This window comes from Austrofundulus limnaeus, unplaced genomic scaffold (assembly GCF_001266775.1).
Source record: "Austrofundulus limnaeus strain Quisiro unplaced genomic scaffold, Austrofundulus_limnaeus-1.0 Scaffold19, whole genome shotgun sequence".
Taxonomy (NCBI): Eukaryota; Metazoa; Chordata; class Actinopteri; order Cyprinodontiformes; family Rivulidae; genus Austrofundulus; species Austrofundulus limnaeus.
The window spans coordinates 2,435,826-2,450,684 of NW_013952421.1; the positions used below are offsets into that span (position 1 = coordinate 2,435,826).

General features: G+C 39.4%; 1 protein-coding gene across 5 annotated transcripts in view; it reads left to right on the plus strand.

The window, feature by feature from the left end:
- scaper (S-phase cyclin A-associated protein in the ER) overlaps nt 1-14,859 on the plus strand; it is a 65,031-nt gene that overhangs the window by 5,802 nt on the left and 44,370 nt on the right. For 3 of the 5 annotated variants that reach the window (XM_014003574.1, XM_014003575.1, XM_014003577.1), the window contains 17 exons: nt 1,335-1,452; nt 4,647-4,723; nt 5,198-5,389; nt 7,528-7,628; nt 7,979-8,095; nt 8,654-8,775; nt 8,889-9,175; nt 9,662-10,015; nt 11,774-11,941; nt 12,043-12,109; nt 12,188-12,305; nt 12,425-12,536; nt 12,944-13,084; nt 13,213-13,368; nt 13,452-13,594; nt 14,077-14,158; nt 14,253-14,405. In XM_014003574.1, the coding sequence (XP_013859028.1) occupies nt 1,335-1,452; nt 4,647-4,723; nt 5,198-5,389; nt 7,528-7,628; nt 7,979-8,095; nt 8,654-8,775; nt 8,889-9,175; nt 9,662-10,015; nt 11,774-11,941; nt 12,043-12,109; nt 12,188-12,305; nt 12,425-12,536; nt 12,944-13,084; nt 13,213-13,368; nt 13,452-13,594; nt 14,077-14,158; nt 14,253-14,405 (2,508 nt within the window). The remainder of the gene's footprint in view (nt 1-1,334; nt 1,453-4,646; nt 4,724-5,197; nt 5,390-7,527; nt 7,629-7,978; nt 8,096-8,653; nt 8,776-8,888; nt 9,176-9,661; nt 10,016-11,773; nt 11,942-12,042; nt 12,110-12,187; nt 12,306-12,424; nt 12,537-12,943; nt 13,085-13,212; nt 13,369-13,451; nt 13,595-14,076; nt 14,159-14,252; nt 14,406-14,859) is intronic. The other 2 variants (XM_014003576.1, XM_014003578.1) reach the window with 2 other exon arrangements.

Here is a 14,859-nt window from a genome sequence, read left to right on the forward strand (position 1 = left end):
AGAGYCATTGTTTGGATGATTAGCCCACTGTACAATACTGTACATATTTGACCCACTGCATAAAATCTGTGTGCAAGCTGTTAAAATAGATGTAACCATAGCAGCAGTACTTGTTTCAGGTCGGGCTGCTGGTTAAATATGTTCATTGGTTCTGCTTCTAATAAGTTTGTTATAATTCTGTTATTGTTAAAAAATAGATTATGTCATTAGTGAGGTTGGGCGTTTATAGGCTTAAAATTTGTATTAGATTAATTGTGACATTTAGCTGATAATAAATTAATAAGAGGATTAATGGATGACAGTTGCATGTAGATGACGTGGCCTTCGTCTGGCTTTCCTCAAACTCTGGTTTATGCCGGTGTTTCAGCTAGGGTTAGCGTKAGCTGCTCTACACCACCTTCCACCATTGGGTTCACGTGCGCACCTAATGGTGATAGTGTGTCGCACACAAAATTATGTCATCGTATGGCACTATTTGCAGTAATTAAAAAATGGCAAATAGTATTGCTGACAGTTTTTACTGACAATTATTTATTTATTAACCTTTCTTTTAATCAGGCAAATCCCATTGAGATCACAGAGCTCTTTTGCGAGGGATGCCTGGGCCTGAAGGCARTCTACATGTTTTTGGTCTGAGGGGATTAATTATACAATTTTCCCTGCCCTTTTAATTAGAACACAAAATATGTTGTGAAAACATAGACGTCAAATGTGTTTTTATTCATCAGAAACTTAATCACAGAAATCAGTGGCTGTTTATGAACAGTGTAATCRGGTATCAGGTCAGATTATTTGTGTTAACAGAGGAATTTTTTTTTCTCTGTACTGGCAACTGTTTTTAATTTAATTTTGTTTGTTTTCTTTGTCAAGTACCAGTACAAGTTTCCAATAGGTGAAAATCTTAAAATCTGTGGTCACAACATATTATATATATATTTTTTGTTTAGTGAGAGGGCTGTCTTTAACAAACTTTAAGCAATAGATGGGAAAATTATTCAGTCTGCCATGTTCTCATGTATTACATGGTTTGCTGACATGTGTTGTATACATTTGATACAAAGGTTTAGTTTTTATTTGTTTATAAAACTAAATAGATCCTTTTCATTACAGAGATGAAACTAATTGGTGTTTGACCAAATTTTTAAGTTTAGTAAACTGTTAAATTATCAGCCTTGTTAGCAGTTAACATTAATATAACTTAAGAACCCTTCCAATTTCTAAATTTTTAAAAACTTTTTATTTTGTGAACCTTTTTTAAAAGCTTTACTACATATTGAAGAATGTATGCAATGGACCTGTTGGGAACTAAAATTTACATCCATTGTCTATTTCAGGCCTCTTTTCAGCGCTCCAACAGTCATGACAAAGTGCGAAAAATAGTAGCTGAAGAAGGCCGTGCAGCTCGAAACCTAATTGCCTGGAGTGTTCCTCTTGAAAACAAAGAGGAGGAAGGTTAGTAGCTGCATGCAAAGAAACTTCTCATTCATGCTGTTATTGTTATGATGCAGGCTTCTCAGTGTAAATTTAATTTACATGTAATTCATCATGGCACTCTGCCACGGCAAAATAAAAGCCGCCACACCTTCAGAATGAAGTTTTYTTTTTWMWTSASMRYRWAAMASGGGTTGACACAACCATTGTTTAGGTTGTCCGAGACAACACATTTTCGTTTCGGACAACCAGATCCCGCCCCCTGGTTGTCCAAGGAAAAAAAAACCTAGATATAAAGTTTTCTGCCGCGGGTGTTCGTCATTGTAAAAATGAACTGGAGAAAAAAAAAAACTTGTTAAAACCATCTAGGGATTAAACTGACGGTTCTTTCACCCAATAAAGAGAACCAAAGTCAACGTTTTACCCAATCAGAACAGAGCAGGGCTGGTGCCCTTTTTCTTTTTCTAAAACCAGAGTTTTCTGAGTCCGCTTCAGGTGTTTGCAATTAATTATAAATAACTTCAAAATCTAACCAGGTGTTTCAGTGTCTTTTAAATTACACAATAATTTTAGTGGAGAAATTTGAAAAAAAAAAAAAAAACTTGTCAGTTTGGTTAAAAAATCAGTAAAAATATATATATATTCCTCTGCTATAATATTTTTAAATAAATATATCAAAGTTCCTCAGTTGAAAACACTAAAATGGTAGAAGAGCTGTTTAAAAACCTATTTCCTCAGAAATCTTCAGTCCCAAGATCACTAAACTGTAACTTTTAATAAGCTCATGTACACAGTTTATTCTTATTTAAATTAAAATGTTTGACCTGTAAGCAGAAAGMTTATGGATGTTGATTTTTGCTCTCTAAAGAAGAGGATGAGGAGGAAGTTTTACTCAAGCAGCTCCTGAAACCTGCTGACTGAGAACATTTGTATATAGTAAACTTTGTATACAGAACAATATAGCCTACTTTTTAAATTACTTTTTTTCTTTAGATTTTTGCAAACAACCAGATTTTGACAACCTTGTCGTGTTACATTCCGCATGAGAGGCCACCACCATGGTTAAAAAAAATCCTAGGGGAAACCCTGTTAGATGAGATGTAATGCGAATGACAGATGTTCATTTATTTCTTTAAAGTATTCACTTTTCAAATAAAATATAATGTCGGCTGCACTTGCTGCAGGGGAGGAAGATGCACACCTAAATATCCCAGCTATGTTTGAAGCTGTTCCCTGGGTGCCAGAAAAGATATGTAGGAAATGTCAGGTTTTTCAGCTGTAGACTGGGATGCAGGTTGTGTATCAAGCTGTTAGGAGAAATTCCTGGCATTACTTTTACTGGCAAGGAGGAAGAGACGAGCAGCAGTTAGAAGTTGCCTGAGTTTATCCTCAGAGTTCGAAAATATGTCTCTGAATCAGGACTTAAACACACCTACCACAACAAAGACCTGATGTCACAGTGATGCGTTTTCTGGAACACAGCAGGATTATTCCTATATTGTTGTTGTTGTTGTTATCATCATCAGTAAGTTTTAAAATACTACCAAACTGAGATGATACACTAGAATAGTCTCAATCTTTATTTCACGGTTTTATTCTAAAGATTTATTTATTTATTTATTTATTTATTTATTTTCAAAGAAGGAATGTGATGTTTTTTGTGTGGAATCAACAGTTTATTCAACATTTACTTGTCAGTGTAGGTTTTCAGATTTTTTTGAAACAACTAGAAGGTAGAAGAAATTGCACCAGATTAGTTATCATTTGTTCTCTGAATGTTAATAAAAAGCTCTCAGACCAAGTATTTCCTTCTCTTACTGATGTTTACTGGTGTAGTTTGCCATCATCATTGTGTGAATGTGAGTGTGAATGCGTGAAAAGCGCTTTGGGGTCTGGAGGGATTTGATAAAGCACTATATAAGTTCAGTCCATTTAACATTTTACCATTCACAAGCCATTGGCTTTAGAAAAAACTGAATATACAAATCATGCTCCAGTCAACCTGCAAAAAACAAAATAAAATAAAAGTATCATGCTTAAACATTATGTGGAGTAAATGACTTTCTTCTGTTTTTGTCAAAAGTAGGTTTGTATCACCTACCTTACATGGGTTTATTGTGCATAATTTTGTACAGCACTTTGAGCTGCTATTAGAATGAAGGGTGCTTTATAAATAAATAAAACTTAAACTTAAAAAAACTTAAACTTACAAAACTGCAGAATATGTCCTCTAAAATGTATTCACCCAGGTACCTCACCTAATCTATGCCCCTGGATTGAGAATTTTAAAATATACTTTAGCAGGTCTTCTGCAAAACTGGCTGTTATTCTAAAACAATTGTCATTCCGTCTGATGTCCCTACCAGTCTTGTCCTCAAGTATAATTTTATTTTTACAGTTTTTGAAATCTAATTTAGTCCTCTTGAACTTGGATTCTTTTTTTTTTTTTGTTTAATTGTTTAGCACTCGCTGCAATTATTGTCATCTTTTTGTCATTAGGACTGAACTGAAGAGCTTTAGTAAGCCTTGGCTCATAATCACAGCAATTTATTTGAAAATTGCATCAACATATTAATAAGTGAGTCAGCTCATGCTGATCATTATGTTTCTTTAAAAATAGTCCATAGATCCATGAAATTATGGAAGTGCAACACAAAAACAAAGAATTTAAAAAGAACACAACATGAAACATGAAGGTTTTAAGATGATATCAGTCGAATGTGTCTGATAATCTTAAGATTTCTTGTAGGAGTGAGAATCTTTTACTATTTCATAATTCAATTCTGACTTTTGGGGCCATGATTGGATTGAAAATGGAGTTAAAGTGATTTGAGTTTGAGTTTTTGTGCTTTCTGTGCATGCGTACATTCCAGAACCGGCTACGCGGTAACGTTGGGACGTCCTGCATAGTTACGAAATGAAAGCCGACAGCATCGATTTTTGGGACATTTTATATCTGTTCTGAATCTTTATAAATAATCTAATAAGTGGATGGATGTTTTTGGCACACTCTTAATTTCTTGTTTTATTATTGAGTTTGACGATTAGTTAGGTTCAGAATTTTTGTGATTAGTTTCTGATAAGGTTTGTGTGAAGTTGATTTCTTCACAAGTACAAACTGTTTTGGAGTTTTTAACCCTCGTTTGTTTTACATGTGTGAAATTTGAAYAAATCTGCTTAAAAGATTATTTGGTTTTGACTTCTTTTCCATAAAGCAAAGTCCAAAGGCAACTCCAGTGGCAGCTCCAGGTCTCACAGGACCGGTTCTGGACAACAGAAAAATAAAAAACAGGTTGGTATTTGGTCTTGCTCCACTAGAGGGCTCCGTTCACCATCACTTTGTCAATTTTTTTGTTTTTGCTGTTCACATTTTAAAACAAACGCAGTGCAAGTGTACCAATATGCTTAAGCTTTAAGATTGTTGAAGAGCTGAGAAAAGCAGTTATTATTTGTTTATAGATTTTTGAATCCCTACTCCTTTTTTCCAGGTAAAGTTCTTAAAATAAAATTCCTGGGTCCAGCTAAAGCATGTCAACATTTTACCTAAGAAAATGCAAAGGTCAAATTACTTACTTTTATGTGTTTTATGTAATTATGTGTACATGTTTATCAATTGTTATGTCACACATACAATCTGTCCCAGCCATCAGAAGCGATCCAACATTTATTTATTTATTTATTTATTTATTTATTTATTTTCTAATAAAGTGAAGGTTTATGCACAGAAGCGTCTGTTTCTGTCTGATTAACACTGTGTGCTTTACAGAATGCAGGTGTGGAAAGTAAAGGCACCTCCTCATTGGACAAGGGGCCTGACAAAAGCCCCACTAAAGTCCGACAGCCACGGAAAGTGGACCTGCGCGCACGTTATTGGGCCTTTCTCTTCGAGAACCTGCGTCGGGCCGTGGATGAGATTTACGTCACGTGTGAATCTGATCAGAGCGTCTTAGAATGCAAGGTTGGTCCAAGCGAAACCCTCGATACAAATCCAAAATATGAGGATGAGGTCATTTTGGTTTATTTTGTGAGCTCTGTGGTGAAACCGGATGCTATGTGAGWATTGAACACTAGAGGGGGACCTTGAGATTGCAACAAAATTTCAGAGAAATCCTGTTCCTGTTGATAGCAGCTTATGTCAGAAAGCCTTTAATGAAGACTTGTTGGTAAAATGGTTATCAGGAGATCTCTCTTTGGTCTCACTTGCTCAAATCTATATTGTTCTGTGTTCAAAGCAGGATTTGGATTTTTTTTTTTCCATCACACATTGCACATAGAATTAAAACCAAGCTTAAAGCATTTCTTCATTTTTAACATGTGGACTTTGTTTACTTGATGCATTACTAAAGTATTTTTACACTGCAGTACTCCTGACTCTTATTGACTCTCCTGCCATGCCACATTATGCTGAACATGGTTCTGGTGATGTTTGCGGTCAGCACTGTAGTCCATTTCTTTGTGGTGGGACCGGTACGGTGTCAGTGCCACAGTGGTGGTCCCTAGTGTGATAATCATGCTGTCTGTTGTCCTGTGTCAGAAAACAGGCTGCTAGGTGTTCGTCTCTCCCCCCCCCCCCCCCCCCCCATACCACTGTATCTCTTGACACTCTAATGCTGTCTAATGGGCATGAAGCTGGTTGCTGTTCATAATCCTCTATCCCACCCAGCTTGGCCTTAATGGACACTGATAAATGATGGAGTCATCTGGAAAGGAAGCAGAGTGCTTTGATTGGCCTCAGCCACAACCCCCCTGTGTAGCTGTGGGCAGTCTGTGTTGTATGCTCTCACACAAACAGCCCACCCTTTATCACCTAAAAACTTATGCACACGATCATCGTTGGGAAGCAATGCCTAATTATCTTTCAAGACYGTTACTGTTGTATATATTTGTGATTTCAAACGAGAACATAAGGGCTGATCTGTTACACTTTGTTTTCCATCTCAACGGGAAATTGTTCACTCAGCAGAACAGTTGATGGATTTTTTTTATAAAAAATGTCTCATGGTTTCTCAGTCGACAGTGGGTGGGAAAGGTTCTCAGAATTCCAATTTGCTCACAGACTTTATATTATTCTAAAAGAAATTGGAACTGATCATTATCGACTGAAATGGTTTAAATGACAAATAACAGAAGAGTAAATTATTTACTTGAGGTTGATGACGCTCACCTCGGCTGAACGTGGCTCTGCTGTTCATTTTTGTTTCAGTGTATGAAACACAGGCTTTAACGGGCTGCCTTACTTTATGGCTGTGCTGTGAAGGTTAAACATCCATCAGACATTTCTCATGAAAGGTTATATACGGGTTGTATTTGTGTAGATGTTTTTGTGAATGTGTTTCGACAATTGCTTCGCGTTTGTTCACCGTTGGTTTTTCTGTTCAAGCAAACTGCTGGCCAGCTTCTTTACCAAATGAACACCGGCTCATAGCTGTGGACTCCGACAGTTGACCAGCCCCAATCAGCAGACCTGCTGCTGGACACATCTTTCACTGGCTTTGACTTGTCTATTAACTAAAAGCACTGTGAAGCTTTACTCTCAATTACCACTCCCTTCACGCTCCCCATCAATCAGTTGTGTCTGTTTCATTAGAGGTCTGGTGGGGGGGCTCCTCACGGGCCACCACTTCTGCATAACCAATCCTGTCACTTCAGTCCAAGTGCACATAATAGACATTTGTTCTAAAGAATTGGTCTTCTCTGTTCTTCCTCAAAGCTTTCAGTGAAGTGTTTATGTTGGAACATCTTCTGCTTTCAAGATAAACTATTAATCTTTGTAAGATCTTTCATGTCRTTTTAAATTAATCAATCAAATGTGGGTTTTTCAAATGGACAGCTATTGTTTTTTTTGTGTGGTTAAAAACGTGCCTTGAATTTGTGATGTCAATTATATTTATTGTTCTCAGTCAAATTAAGGATAAAAGTAGATTAGAAAGTCATTGTATTTGAAAAATACTTTTAATAGAATAAACAATAAAGATAGCTAACTAGTAAATATATATTTAGTTTTTATATATTATAAACATGCTGAGTCGTTTGAGATAACTTTATACTTTGTGCTCTAGATTTAATATGTGCTTGTTGTGCACCTGTTGTATGTAGGAGGTGTTGATGATGCTGGACAACTATGTTCGGGACTTCAAAGCTCTCATAGACTGGATCCAGCTTCAAGAGAAGTTGGAGAAAACGGATGCCCAGAACAGGTGAGCCTTTTTCTGTTTTGTTCTGTTTTTAAACTGCTCCCTGTGGTGAAACATGAAATGCTGCTGGTGTCTTTGAGTCACAAACTGAACAGATCAATAGTCTTGGCTGTATTTCAGATGGATCCACATATTGGGTTCTCTTTAACACAATGGCCGCTGTAGCCGTAAATTGATTAAGAAATTAAATTCCCAGTGCCACCTCTCAGTATGCGTGTTTAAAATGTACTCTTGTTACCATATTTTATTTCATGTCAAAATCAAATTTTCACTTGATTCTATCAAATAAGTTGATCTAAATTGTGCATGTTTAGCCACAATAATGTTTATTTAAGGTACTTTATGTTGTTTAGGCCAACTTCTTTAGCCTGGGAGGTGCGGAAGATGTCTCCAGGACGTCATGTAATGCCGAGTCCCACTGCAGACAGAATGGTACCCCCCTCAGGTGCTCGACGCACCCTCAACTTCGGGTAAGCTCTCTATTTTTGCAAATAAATAAAGAAATTTGTACACACTGGGTCGCCCTTGTATCAACCGCTCTATATTTTGTCATATTGTGTGGTGCCATTTAAAAGGCTAGAAAGTGCAGACTGCATCCAWCAAGATGGCTACCGATAGCTGATGGTGAAGCATGTGATTTGTGGAGTCTCTCGCTTTTCGGCCGCAGAATCAGTGGAAGGTGTAGACGAAAGTGTCKGCTAAAGACTGCTGAAGCATTGGTTCAATATGTGCACCAGTCTGTAATGTGATGCTGCAGGAAATGGATATTGATCATGACAGAGGCCTGTTTTACAATATGTTTCCATGCTATCTCCGAGTGGAGCCTGCTGTGAGGGGTAGGCCATCTTCAGACGGCTGAAGTGTTTTCAGCCGTCAACACAGTGGCAGCTACTCAGAAATGGGATTTAATAAGATTTAAAGTTTGGCCTATTGGCAGGAAAGGCACAACAACTGTCCACATCTGATTGTTCTTTTTTTTTTTTTGTGTGTGTGTGTGTGTGTGTGTGTGTGTGTGTGTACTTGGTCAGAGGTCCTCCATCAACGCTGGCTGCAGCTCGGCTCTCCCACACCGGTCCCAGCTGGGCAGACAGAGTAAAGTGCACTCAGGCCATTCAAAGTCAACCAACCACATCCCCTGCTGAGAAACCTGGTAAGAAATGACTCAGAAAACTTGYACTCCACAGTTCTCAAAAGAAATAAAAATGGTTTAATTCTCTCTCCTTTTTTTTTCACTTGTTAACGGAGTCAATTATGTGTTTCCAGGTAAAAAAGACGCAGAAGGCTGGGAAACGGTTCACCGAGGACGCACTGCCAAACCTCGCTCTGCAGCTATAGTTGCCAAGGTCAGTCCTGTCTTGGCTCACGCCACCCCGAAACAGGACAACGCCAAGGGTAACCGGTCACATCTACCGCCACAGGGTCAGAAACACCTCTGTCCCGAGGGTCCCCCAGATAAGGGTGYGACCCAGCCTGACCCTGGACAGCAAGTCACCGCAGAGCCCGACGCTCTCGATGAGGCTGCGCATCCAGAAAATGGACAAATAATGGAGGTACTACCGTCGAGCACCCTGTGACATCGTTCTGTTTGAGCATTTCCTGGATATCAATTATTCAACACGGAGCAGTGTAACACTAGATCACTTTATCAGCCACGTTTGTTTTTGTTTGGGGCTTCATGATATTAATAGGCAGACTGTCCAGACAGGCATATCAACTTTGAAACGATTGATTGTTCCCTGACATTTCAGAGGCCATAAGGCCAATTTTCATTGTCATGAAATAAATACTGACAATGCATCAAGACAAGCTTAGTGAAAATGTTTAAAACATGTAGTAACTGTAAAATCTATCTGCTCAGTTTAATAATAGCCAGATATTCAGAGCATGTTAATGTCTGTTTCCTTGCATGATTTGTCTTGATCTGTATGTTGATKGATTTTTAATTTGATTTTGTTTGTATTGATGTCACGAACTGCTTGACATGTGCATGTCTTTTAATTCAGTTTGCATGTGTTTGTGTGTGACTGTCGGTGCAGCCCCCAGCAGAGAATAAACAAGACTCAGAGCAGTGTGTCGACGCACCTCGTGAAGATGTGCCTCCCTCCGTAGCGTCTCTTACCCCACCCCAGGCCCCAGAGAGCACCCACCCCAAAGCCACAGTCCCTTCATCAGACATTACCTTATCAGTCCCAGTCACTTCTCAGGACTTCACAGCATCTGCTGACCCACACCAGACGGGTGGGCTCAGTAGTACTCTGATGGTCTTTGAGGACACTGGGGCTGAGGGAGGTGCGTCACAGGGCATGGCAACATCTGCTGCAGGACAGGCCGAGACTCCCATGGCAGCGGTGAAACTGGAGAGTGTGCTGGACCCCACAGAGCTTTCCACTGTGAGTGCTGAGAGATGGAGGAGCAGAGGGAGGGGGGTGGCTGTGAGGGCAGGGGGTCCCCCAGGAGTTGTCGATGCCTAAACAAAGTCAATCTCAGGAAACCTTCAGACCAAACGTGCAGACAGGGCTGCGTAGCTCTGTGAAATATTGTTATAGCAGTATTCATTGTCAAGAATAGCTGTGACTAGATGGCCTTTGTACTCAAGCAAGTACTTCCAGTGTGTGACCCCAAACTGTCAATGCCCCTAAAAAATAGAATTCTGAATTTTTGGTTTCTGTTGAATTCAACATCAACGCTTTGAACATTTTGTTTACACATCAGACATTTACTTGAAAGTATTCCAAAATAAATAAATTTAAAACTAGTGCTAATTTACACCAGTCTAGTTTTTTTTTTCAGATAATGTGTGTAACCATTGAGGTGTATTGTCTAGAGCTGCTATCATGCGACTTTTCTTGGTCGGAGAGAGCGGCCATGTTGTTCGGGGCGGGGACAAGCTGTTAAAGCTGAATGTGGTAACCATGACATGTTAAATTTATGTCAGTGTGTCAATGAAACAGTTTGCTATTGACTACCATTTGATTTGATAGAAATGCTTGTCAGTACAAATATCAGCAAGGATGATGTTTCTAAAACAGGGGTTCTCAAGTCATTTGGTTCCTTACAAGGGCGAAGAAAATTTCAGGGACCCCCTCATAAACCCTATGCTTTTTTAAAAGATTATTTATTTTAATTTCAACCCCTAAATGTCATGGAAATATGTATTTTTATTAAGTTTATTATGTTTGTTTTATTAGTTCATTGTTCTCCATGCATTTAAAAAAAAAACAAATGAACAATTTAGTGAAATTTTCTGAGGACCCCCAAGATACCTCTCGCAGACCCCTGGGGGTCCTGGGACCTCATTTTGAGAACCACTTTTCTAAAAGGCAAAAGCTAACCAGTGAAAAACCAATATTTATATGCGATTCAAGACAGAAATCTAGCCAAGATAAATTGTTTGTGTTGACAGCCCGCCCCTTCCAATATGGCGTCACACTACACATACTACACAGGCCAGTCTTCTGAAGCGTGCATGACGCCTCTATTCAATACACCACATAGTGTGTAACTATAATGTAGATGGCACTATTTACTTACATACCCAAAACAAGTAGACATTAGTATTTAAATTACTTCCTGCTTTGGAATTATCTTTAAGTATGTTTCATACTATTGCAATATTATGGAGGTTCTTAACATTTTCAATTATTTAAACCCCTAAACTATTTTAAAGAACATTTGCCTCCTTCCACCATCTCGTCATCCTCACTGTTAATGTGCCCCGCATGACTTTTGGATGCTTCCTCACTTGTGATAGTTGTGGTTGTATAATATTATTCTGAATCTTACGCTCATACATCCACTTGCAGAAAAGAACAASATAAAATATAGCCTGAATGGAATTTTTTTTATTTTGTTATGAACTGAGTGACCAGAGAAGTAAAACACTTTGAGATTGCATTACACTGTGTATTGCATGTTTTGTCACCCTATGATGCAGAAAAAGTATCAAATTTTCTGACACTTTTATTAAGAACAGATATCATGTATTTTAAAAGACGTTGTTTTTACAATATTATTGCTTTGGTTGGCATCACCATAACGGAGACTTCATTATTCTTGTCACTCAGTGAGCTAGGTGTTGGTTTGAATAATGGAACATGTCTCAAGTGTTAAATGTGGTTGTTTATAATGGAACGGGTGCATGTGCTCAGCCTCAGTCCATGGCAGAGGTCCTTGCCAAGAAAGAGGAGCTGGCCGACCGGCTGGAGAAGGCAAACGAAGAGGCCATTGCCAGCGCCATCGCTGAGGAGGAGCAGCTGACGAGGGAGATTCAGGCCGAAAACAACGACCTAGAGACCGACAATGAAAATTACTTCTCTGTAAGAATAATCGGGATTCCTTGTTTATGTTTGATGCTTTTGCCTTTTATTAATCATTTTAACCTTTTAACCTACTACTGTCAAACAAATCTTTACCACAGGCAAACATAGGTGGTGGAAGTAGCGGTGTCGGTATGGATTGGATTGATCTGTTGGCTGATTTTGACGGTATGGCATCTAAAAGAATCAGAAGTATTGTAAAGATAACAGCAAAGTTTGCATTTTGATTGATTGTGTGCACTGCAGCTCGGGAATCATGGCGTCAGAGTACCTCTTGGGGCGACATGGTAGAAGAGGAACCTGCTCGGCCTCCTGGGCATGGCATTCACATGCATGAGAAATTGTCCTCACCATCACGCAAAAGGTAATTAGTTCTATCCCCGGTGCTGCCATTTGTGGTATTTTCTTTTTTCTTACTTTTTGGATTTCTTAATCTTAATAGCAGTCCTCACGCTGACCTATTTGTTTCCATATTTTTGACAGAACCATTGCYGAGTCAAAGAAGAAGCACGAGGAGAAACAACTCAAGGCACAGCAGCTGAGGGACAAACTTCGTGASGAAAAGACGCTTAAATTGCAAAAGCTGATGGAGAGGGTGAGCAAGCTGCTCTGACCTGACAGACGGCACCCAAAAGAAACTTCATTCAAAATAAGCTCAGATTGGCTCACGACGAGAGCATCTATCAGCACACCCCTCGATAAAATGACTAAACATTATAAACTTTTCCAGTCCCATCCAGACCATCTGGCCACAACCAGTCATGAGAGAGACCCTTAGCCAAAATCCACAGCCTCTCATGAAGTTTGTTTTTGTACTTTAAGCTGTAGCAAGATGAGTGAGTCCTAGAATAAATTGGGTTAACCACATAAATTCAAAAAGTGGTGTTTGTTCTCCTTAATCCCCAAATGGACCCACAAGAGAGGGTAGAAAGTGGAAAGTTCACCACACTGTTTTGTTTTTCTAAATGTGTTCGCCACTCTTCACTTTTTCCTCCTCCGCAGGAGAAGGATGTGCGGAAATGGAAAGAAGAGTTGTTGGAGCAGCGTCGCCGGATGATGGACGAAAAGCTGTTGCACGCTGAGTTTAAGAGGGAGCTGCAGCTCCAGGCAATCGTGAAGAAAGCCCAAGAAGAAGAGGCCAAGGTAGAGAAGGGAATCCTGCGAAAAGCCGTAACCTTGTGAAAACAGACGTTTCTCAAATGAAGCACTTCAGTTCCATGCTTCATGTGTTTTTTATGTGCTTGTTTCATTGTGGATATTTGCCACAACAGGTAAATGAAATTGCTTTCATCAACACTTTGGAAGCCCAAAATAAAAGGCACGACGCTCTGGCAAAGTTGAGCGAATATGAGCAACGACTGAATGAGCTACAGGAGGAGAGACAGAGGAGGCAGGAGGAGAAGCAGGCCAGAGATGAGGCTGTTCAGGTGGGAATTTTTTCTTTTTTCCCCTCATCGTTGAGTTTCCCCAACCATCTGCACCTTTTATTTCCTCCTTACTTTGTTTGTAGGAGCGTAAGAGRGTCTTGGAAGCAGAGCGGCAAGCGAGAGTGGAGGAGCTGCTGATTCGAAGGAAAGAGCAGGAGGCTCGTATTGAGCAGCAGAGGCAGGAGAAGGAAAAGGCTCGAGAGGATGCAGCTCGGGAGAGGGCCAGGTTTGTGGTTGCTCATCCCTTCACTATGGTGTATAAAATGGATTCAAGAAATGTTGTTATAATAATGTTTATTTATTTTTATTATTTTTCCCCCACTTTGTTATAAATCCTTGTTTTCTTACATTTGAGTTGTCCCAATATTTGATTTGGTTTAAACTCAAAATTATCTCATTACACACTTTTGCTACAAAACAGTGTACCTAAATTGGGCTCCTCATAAAAATGGCTGTTATCCCAGGATCAACCATGTTAGTGCAAATTGTAAAGATTTATTCTATAACTATTGCATAAAAAACAAGTGTAGATTGATTTGCTCTATAGTAAAATTAAGTCTTGGATATAAATTTAATTGAATACTTTCTGAATTTGCTGCAGGCTTTCAGGTGGCTTTGTCAATTGACTGCAGGAGTCCTTTATTCAGAGAGAGACTTTTGTGCAAGTTTTTCGTAGTTTAACTCTGCCTTTTTTTGTTCTTTATAAAGAGACCGAGAGGAGCGTCTGGCTGCTCTCAGTGCTGCCCAACAAGAGGCCATGGAGGAGCTACAAAAGAAAATTCAAATGAAGGTAAGTTTATACCACACTGCCTTGTTTCTTTCACGAACATCATGCAGGAATCCCCATGTCCCATATGACCCACGGTCTCTGGTTTCTCCCCCAGCACGACGAGAGCAGCCGCAGGCATATGGAGCAGATCGAGCAGAGGAAAGAGAAGGCCGCTGAGCTCAGCAGCGGTCGACATGCTAACAYGGACTATGCTCCCAAACTGACACCGTACGAGCGCAAGAAACAATGCTCGTTGTGCGGCACTGTGGTACGTAAAGTGTGTCTCTGTCCGTATTCAGGGCTMAACCCCAATTYCAGTGAAGTTGGGATGTGGTTATGTCACGCCCGGYRGTGAACTGTTTCGTGGGGGACACTTTTTCATGCATCACCGCTGAAYGTGCATGCGGTAACTAGCAGCGCACAGGACAGGCTAGAGTCACGTTGGAGCAGCCTTCTCAGTAACTGGCGGCAGGTGGCGATTTCATCATTGCCTGACAAAAACAAAAAACTCCCATTTTCCCAATTCCAAATATCTGAAATTAGTGATATTAAGATATTTATATTCATAATCTGTAATTACATTCTGACTAGTATAAATGATGTCAGATTTACCATTAAGTTGTATGGAGGCTCTAATTCAAGATATCTGCAATAAATTACTAACTACCTGAAACATATATTTCAGATGTCAACAATTAAATTATAACTGATCATAAATTAAA